The following is an 8,741-nucleotide window of genomic DNA, read 5'->3' as shown; positions in this document are numbered from 1 at the left end:
GGGGGGGGGGCGTTCAACGCCCCCAGCCGATAACTCGCGAACAAATAGGCGCAGCGAAACGCACGAGGCGCGGCAAACGAAAGAAGAACGCGACGAGACGATTCACATGAATACTTTAAAGCTGAATTTCGAGGTCACAGGTCGGGTCAAGGTCAGGTCAAACACTTGAAATCGGGCTTTCAGTAGCATGGACTTTAGAACCTCGCAATCGGTGCCTCACGTTTCGCGTTTCGATTATATCGTCATCAGTTGGTCCTAAATAAATTCAGTCATCAGTTGGTCCTAAACAATCTGTCACAACTGTCACAACTGTCACAACCCTTCATATAAGTGCTAAAAGAGTGTCAGATCAATGTAGGGGTCAGTCAAGCATAGGCCACTGGCCAGGGTCAAAGTCAGGTCAATCAGGTAAGCACATAACCCCGAAAATTAAAACTGGTACCTATTCGCAGCCCATGCATGACACATGTTTTATGTGTACTTTTGGGCGTAGAACACGATGGTGACATTCATTTTATCATACGAGTACGTGGCTGGTTGAAAAAAAGATCAATTTCAGAAATGCATGCGTCATGGTCGTGAAGTAGTCACGAGAAATTGCCAACATTCAGTTCAAGATTTTGGAAAATGTAGAACGATGATCAAAAACCATAGATAGCCATTTGATTTGCCATGGTATTGGCAGTGTCATGGAGTTTACAGCATGTCTGTATGTCTGTTCTGTCAGTGGATATCCATATCCATACTCCAGGATATCCATACACGTTTGCACGATATTCATACTCCAGGTGCAGGGGCGAGCAGTTACTTCTTACGAGGGGTGCGGAGTCGAAGTCAGAGTCGGAGTCAGAGTCGGAGTCGGAGTCAGAGTCGCCCAGAGTCGTGGCAGCGAGCCAGGAGTCGGAGTCGGAGTCGGGGTCGGTCAGGAGCCCGCAGTGGAAGTCGCAGTCGGTCCGAATCGGAACAGCTCCATCGCGACTCCGAAACACTGGCAGGGGTCCGGAGTCGGAGACAGAGTCGGCCGGAGTCATGGCAACGAGTCAGGAGTCGGAGTCGTAGTTGGAGTCGGATTTGGCGCCACCACGACTCCGCAACCCTGCTTCTTACCATCATTTATAAGGATAAGCGATTGCAAGACTGACGAGCCGACCTGGTGCTAACGAAGCGACGGGTAGGTACGCCTCGGGAGATGAAGCTTCACGGACGATTTTGCGCACAAGTGCGCAGTCTGCTTTTACGTTCCCCTTACGCAGAATTGAACAGAGATTTATTCTGCCAAAAAGCTCAATGGAGGTCGATGGAGAACTTTTTGTATGTCCAATGAAACATAAACGCAATTTTGCAAATATTGCTGTGGTGACACTGCAAACAGAATGCAATGCCGTTCCTGATTTTGAACACGCATGGAAAAAAGAGTCACTCCACTCGATAGCCAACATAACAAGGATTATTTTGATATATAATAATCCAGTTTTACAACGTCATGGAGGTACTCCACATGCTATCACCAGCGCGGTTGTTAAAACCTTTGACGGCGCACCAAAAAAGTCACTGTCAGAAACTCCCGATTCCACGTACAATAATGGAGACTAAATGCGCAACTAAATAATTTTTTCTTCCCAATTCAAAACATTTCATCAATTTCCAACAGAATGACACCCCAAATATACATATATTCCGAAATTGCCCACGGCCATCCGTGAGGCCGTTTCCAACCATAGTGCGACGGCAGGCTCACCATCGAGGGATTATTGGCTGTCGAGTGTCGGTGGTGTAGGTCCTTTGTCCGAGCACGTCGCCAGACACGGAGATTAGTGATATCCGACATAGGAAATCCAATAGCCGGAATCTGGCGTTTGGCATGCCACAGCGCTTATGCTTAGCTCTGTACATCAATGGTTGAGCGCATCAGGTGGGTGGTAGAAAATATCTTAAAGCGCGATGAACCCTTTGGATCAAGTACCTATCCACATCCTTTAGCCGTACCTATGTATTTTGAGCAGCCAAAAGAAAAAAAGTTCGATGGCACCAGCAAAGCCTTATGCATTTGCTGTGCCTGGCCTGTGGTTATGTCACTTGCTGCGTATTTCGCATCTCCGCTTTCCACCTGGCTACACTACATATACAGATCTTTAGGTTAGAGACATCTTTTCAAGTGTTGTCTATAAGAGCATGGAAATACGATTATTCATCTGGGCACAGGGCATGGATAGGGCAGAAGCGTGCAGTACTAGGCATCTTTCGCAGCTATTCACCTCAATGAATTGCTCCTAGGTGATCAATGAGTCAGGTTAATTGGGTGATCGAGAGACAGTCTCCGGCAGCTTACGAATAGTTCGATGGAAACCCACCCACTGCAGCTAAAAAACACATCAGCTGTACGGTGAGTGAAGACAAAGACTCGTAACATTAGCGGCTGTTCCGGCGTTGCCCTTCTATGACCATGAATTGTGCAGCAGCTGATTCTGTTTACCCGTCCGGTCGTCATGGCGACGGTCGCATTCCAACAGGGCGCCGCCGCTGTACGATCAATGTCTACCGCCCCTGTATCGTGGCCTGAGGCATTCCTGGTCGACAAAGACGAGTGGAGGTGCGGCGCCGCGGTCGTGTCATACTGGCGGTGACCGGCGGGTGCGACAGAGGTGCCGCCGACCGCGGCACTGCGGCAGAGGACGGCAGACGCAGCTGGAGCCGGGGGCGGCAGACGATCACGACTGACGCAGAAGAGGTCTTCCGTCAGAGTCAAGGTGAGGAGGCAAGAGGAAACAAAAAACAAATGACGTAGAGTGACAAAACAGACCGACGACCTCCGGAAAACGCTTGTGGAGTTCAAGGAAGTCGTCCCACTCTAGAGCGATACCCAAGACCGGACGCAGACGAAGATCAGGATGTCGAAGAAGGACAACAGCTCCGACGACATGTCGTGGGTGTTCGACTCGCTGGTTGACTTCCTGCGCGGTCCCATCTGGAACATTCCCATGATCAACTTCATTGAGCAGAAGTCGATGATCTTCGAGCCAGGCGGTGAGAACCAGCGCGAGTACCGGCGCATACACGACGAGTACAAGAACCTGGTGGACTTCATGCTGGGCACCTACATGGAGGACATCGGCATCACGCCGGCGCAGTTCGAGTCGGCCTGCTGCAAGTCGTCCAACCGGATCAAGTCCCAGTTCCACCAGATGCTGTTCGAGCAGCTGTGGGCCGCGGACGACTTCGACATGTTCCAGCGTATGATGATCCGCACCAACATCGAGCTGCAGCTGCAGGCGCTGGAGCTGATCCAGCAGCGCTGCGGCCTGCTGCCCGCCAGCTTCCAGGCCGAGACCACCCAGGTCAGCGACGAGGAGAAGCGCGTGCTGGAGGAGGTGATGCGCCGCTCGGTGCTCGAACACCAGCAGCAGGAGGCGCGCATGGACCAGGAGACCCGGCAGCTGGAGCGGACGCTGGCAGAGACGGACGGAGAGAGGCGCCGCCTGGAGGCCGAGCGCAGCCGCGAGCAGCAGCTCATCCAGGAGACGCTCAAGCTGTCCGTCAGCGAGCAGCCGTCGGCCGGCGCCACCCCCATCCCGCCCGAGGCCAAGATCAGCGCCGAGGAGGTGGCCAAGCGGCAGGCCTACCTGCGCCAGCAGCGCGACAAGCTGCTCGCCATGAAGCGCACCGAGCGCCAGAAGCTGCTGGACAGCTCCGAGAAGCGGGAGGCCACCAAGCGGCCCAAGTCGTCGCGCGCGGCGCGCTCCGCCTTCGCCGGCAAGGTGGACGCCAAGACGCTGGAGATGCGGAAGCACCTGGCGGACGCCCTCCGGCGAGAGGTGGTCGACAAGAAGTAGCGGCGCGCGCGGCGGTGCTCGCTGCACGGTCGGGATGAGGAGGTGCCCGGATGAGGGAGAGTGTTTGCATCCTTGGGATGAATGGCTCGGCGCGCTTTGTGGATCGGTGTGTCTCAATGGTCACTGCTGCTTCACTCGGATGGCGAGCTCGTTGTTTTATGCCTAGGAGTTATTGACATAACATAAGTAAAGGTGCTTTGTAGTGCTTCTATGCAGACACGTAATAATAATTATCACATGCGCAGTATTTGTATCATGCTTTTTGGGGGGACGGGTAACGGGCGGATCGCGCTTAAGCTGTAAAACGTGTATTACGTGCATAGTTTTTGGCGTAGATTCTCCAATAACCTGTCAGTGTTCGATAACTATTTAACAAATAGCTGAGTATTTTAGGCCTGAAAATTGGCGGATATTTATCGAATTTCGACTCATTCATGAAGCGCGTTAAAAACGGAAGCTGAAGTCATCCAGCTAGCGCAGCTGACATTGTATGAATACTAGGGACGGGAGAAATTCTCGCACTTCCATGGTACTAACTATTACGCAAATGTCCCTCTGGAAAGGTAGCTCATGTTGGGATTCTCAATAGAAAATCACAATTCTAAAGAAAAGTGATTTTTGCTTTTGAAAATTCCCAACTCCCAACCTTCGGATATTCCACTCATGATACCTATTTGAATATAAGAAAGTCTTGAACCCTTCGGTAGAACAGTTTGGAAAAAGATATACGTGACTATGCAACGATACATCCTTCCCATTTACTTTTTTCAAGCATGGCGAATTCAGCCCCGACAATCGTAGGCATTTATGAGGAGCAAAGATAACAACAAGATTTGTTAATCGTCTCTTTGATAAGGCTGAAATACACTCTGTCGGCAGTCAGGAAATCGCATGCGAGAAAATAGGTGCAGCTATGCAATGCTATCAATACAGCAATCACGCTCACAGCAATCGCTTGAATTTATGCAAGACGCACGTGAGCCTTTTAAGTCAGCCTCAAAGTCTAAAGGCTAACTAATCAGGCGTTTTTTTAATATTTATTTTCTTTTTAACCCTCGCCGGCACAGGGGAGGGGGGGGGGGGTTGGTGCACCCCCTAAGGTTTCGCGAATAACTCGCGTAAAAAGCGGCCGATCGCGACGAAACTTTCAGCACCCTCGCATTGATCAATTTTACACCTAACCTTAAAGGGACCCTCCCACCTTAACATTAGTTTTGAGTTGAGATAGCCAAGTTTGCGGCCAGGCTCAGAAACCACCATTTATCCTGGTCGCAAACCCCGCAGCTTTATGGTGTTCAAGAAATTTCTTCCCTTTACTTGCAGGGTGGGACCAGCGTGGTCCCTATCTCTTAAAGGAAGACTGCCACCTTCAAAAAGTTTTCTCAGATCGGCCCATGATTTTTTCCCTGGATAAAACGAAATTTTAGAATTCACCTGGCAAGCTATCATCACGTGAATCGCGTAAAAAAATTATCGATTATCATAAATTATCAATCGGATAATGTCTAGCGACAATGTTGACACATCACTAGACTTCAAGGTCATAAGATATGGAAGCGGGTTTTGTCGCCATAAACGGCGCGCATGTTACAATTGAAATATACAATGATCCTTGCTTTGGTTATGTATGTCGTGTTTACGCTTTTGGAATTGCCTGTTTTAATGAGTTATGTTATCTATATCTTAAAATATTCCAATTCTGATTCATCTGATAGGTATATATATATACATGTATTTTGGCATGTGATATTAAAAGCTAGACTATTTCCAGGTTTATATGAATAGTGATAGACTAAGTTGAGACAAGTGCTATTTGAATAACAAATACCTATGGTATTGGAAAAATTGTCATGAATCTGATAGTGTTTCCATTCCAGCACCAATTTCCCAGTCTTCAAAGTGTGGCAGGGAGCTCAATCCGTGACAAGATGTTTGGGACAGTCAAAACATTGCCCCAAGCGGAATGCCGAGACCTGGGCAACCCAATTCCTTTCATGAGGGCCCCTCATGAATATGATGAAAATGATATAATGATGAAGTGCATCATTTAATAAGTATGAGAAGCGAAATGAATCAATGCTGTGACAAGCTTTCAGCTTCTGCCCCAGATTTCCTTGCTTCTGCCCCAAAATTCCTCAAACCTGCCACAACCTGTGGTGTGTGCCCTGACAACATATTGTCAAGACCTGCCACGTTTTGCAGACTGGCCCATTTCTGTATGCCTACCTTCCAGGTGAAGATGCCTGGTGAGCGAGGGCGCGAGGGAGAGGACGAGGACGGGTGAGGAGAGGAGGTGGTCGAGGGGCAAGAAGAATTCTCAACTTTTCACCCACCGCCCAGCCCGAGCCCCAAAGGTAAATAACTGAATGTTTCTTACGATGCGATGTGAAAGTATGAAACAATTGTTAATATTTATTTAATTGCCATGTGTGGCCTAGCCTTTATCTAGGTTGCTAGCCAATATATATTTTAAGGTGATTATTGCAATTAAAATTATCATGTACCTACCTTGAAAAGTCAGGTACACTACAAGCAGAAATAATACAACCTAATCTAACCTTACCTAACCTTACCTAATGTAAGATAATCTCACCTGACTCATTGTGTGGTTTGGTGGAAGTTATAAATGTTTTGTGAAAAAAATATGGTTAGTACACAAAACATTTCTAAGGATGTGTTCTTTCTAATCATGTTTTAATTTTGTGAGTCTCTTCATTTTCTAAAGAGTGCAAAAGGAGGTATTCAACTCTGCTCATGATAATTCAAAAGGAATTCTTAAATACAATGCACCCATAAATCACTGATTTTCACTTTGTGGTTCATCAGAAAACACATTCAACATCATTGTCTTTCTATAATGAAAGATGGCACTAAAACATGAACCACTTTTCTTTCAGAAAAGTGGTGCTAGGTGAACTTGATACAGGTGAACTTATTACTTAATACTTAGGACACATGTCTTGACACAAGTCTTGATCTTATCGTGGGAGGCGGCTCGGGTTGGAGATACACGTACACTGGTTATTAGGGAGACCATTAGGTACCATTAATGATTTTACATTGCTGTGCGATACGAGGTTGTACCTAGTGATGTTGCGTCATTTGTGGACTTCCCCCCTGCGAGTTGTCTGGTCCTAGGATTTCATGCACATCTTCCTTCACTTCAAACTGGGATTTACCGGTGACGTGTTTTCTCTGTGTGCGCCAGGTGTACCAGTGGAAGCTCCTGCACCACGTCTTTAAGGACCACCTTGTGATGCTGAACCCGGTGCACCTTTCCCTACAAGTGCACCGTCTGTACGGCCACATTCGCATATGTATACAAACAGTTCGAGAATGACGTCTACAGCCCTCACTCTGTCGTCGCCAAGAAGATTATGGAGTCGTTTGGCCGTAGGAAGGCAGCTGCGGCGGCGGCCGCCACCGGACAGCCCATCAAAATCAACAACGAGATCACAATTCACAATCATCCCTCACACGGGCTCGGGCGGTGCGGCAAAGGGCTCGTCTCAGGCCAGCTCGACGCCGGTGAAGCGGCGGCGACCGGAGTCGGCGCCGGCTCCCGTGGAGCGTGAGTGCGAGCTGTGCGAGCATCGCGCGCTGCCGTGGTGCAGCCGCGGCCGCTGACGGAGCCTGCACCAGGGCCGGCCAGAGCTCGAGTTCACGCCGCTGATGCGCGACCCCAAGTGCGCCACCTTCGTCACAGAGGAGATCTGCGAGCAGCTGCGCCGGCGCGCCGCCGCCGAGGACTCCGACAGTGGGGTCGAGGTGGAGGTGAGCGACGCGAAGGACGGCGCGGCCGGCGGCGCCCCGTCCGCCTCCGGTGGCAGCGCGCTCAGCAAGCTCAACGAGGAGACTCACGCCTATTGCCGCGGCGCGGCCCCGCCGGCTGGTGACCGTCCGGAAACCCAAGCCGTTCATGGGTGACTGAGTGAAACGAATGGACGTGCATGTGCGTTTTTGTTCTGTGTATGCGTGCGTTTGGAAATGGCGTCTCTATGTGCGTGCTTGTTTTGTAGAAGCGCTAGCGGTGCCGACGGACCCAGCGATGGCGCGGAGGGCTTCGATGTACCGTGTGTCTTTGATGTTGATGCATTCTCGTGTTTTGTTGGTCGCGCGCCCAGCAGCACCGTGTACATAGCCGGGGGCGTTCCTGCTCGACGCCACGTTCTGTTCGTTGTATCTCAATGCCAGCTTTTTGCTCCAAGTCCCGCTCGTGGAACACGCGACTCGCTCGATTCAAATAATAAATATACACTTTATTTCTCTGACAACCTGATGTCCTCTCTCTCCTCTCTCCTCTCTCCATATAAAAAAATACGGCCACGGTGAGTAGGTGCCGGCCGGCGTTAACTGCCTCCGGCCGGACGGTTCTCAGTTGATATGTGACAACAGTTAGGAATGTAACACCGCCATAGTACCCTCCATCACTGCCGGGCGCGGCGGTCCCCGCACACAGGACCGGCGGGGGGGGGGGGGGGGTAGCGACCGCCGCCAGCTGCTGGCCGCCCATCAGCTGCAACACCAGCTGCTGCAGATGGACAAGCTGCTGGCGGTCCTCGTTTAGCGCGATCAGCTCCTGTTCGCGCGCCGCCGACACAGCGTTCACAGCGCCGCCGCCGATGAATTGCTGCAGCCGCGCGCGCAGCTCCTTTCGCTCTCTGATGAGACTGAGACTGAGCCAGCCAGAGCCAGAGTCGAGACTGAGCCAGCTGAGTCTTGACAGACCGGACAACACACAAGGCGCCAAAAACGAAGCAACATGATTGGTCGACACATCGAACCGTCTGTCACAGCGACTGTGCTTGGACCACGGCCATCCCGCAATAGTGACAAGACAAGGCATTATCCTGAACACGCGCAGAATCACGCCCAAAGTCAATCGACACACCAAGAAACGTAAAAACATGC

At 50.5% G+C, this 8,741-nt stretch overlaps 1 protein-coding gene across 1 annotated transcript; it reads left to right on the top strand.

Annotated features, from left to right (window-relative positions):
* The first annotated feature begins 2,251 nt into the window (after positions 1-2,251).
* LOC122391449 (cilia- and flagella-associated protein 36-like) lies at positions 2,252-4,074 on the top strand. The gene has a single exon (XM_043385362.1). It carries the CDS (start codon positions 2,889-2,891, stop codon positions 3,828-3,830), a length of 942 nt encoding a protein of 313 aa, XP_043241297.1. The 5' UTR covers positions 2,252-2,888; the 3' UTR covers positions 3,831-4,074.
* Positions 4,075-8,741: the final 4,667 nt, after the last annotated feature.

Source organism: Amphibalanus amphitrite, unplaced genomic scaffold (genome assembly GCF_019059575.1).
Source record: "Amphibalanus amphitrite isolate SeventyFive unplaced genomic scaffold, NRLGWU_Aamphi_draft 000438F_arrow, whole genome shotgun sequence".
In the NCBI taxonomy this organism is placed as follows: domain Eukaryota; kingdom Metazoa; phylum Arthropoda; class Thecostraca; order Balanomorpha; family Balanidae; genus Amphibalanus; species Amphibalanus amphitrite.
This window is presented reverse-complemented; position numbering and strand designations above follow the sequence as displayed.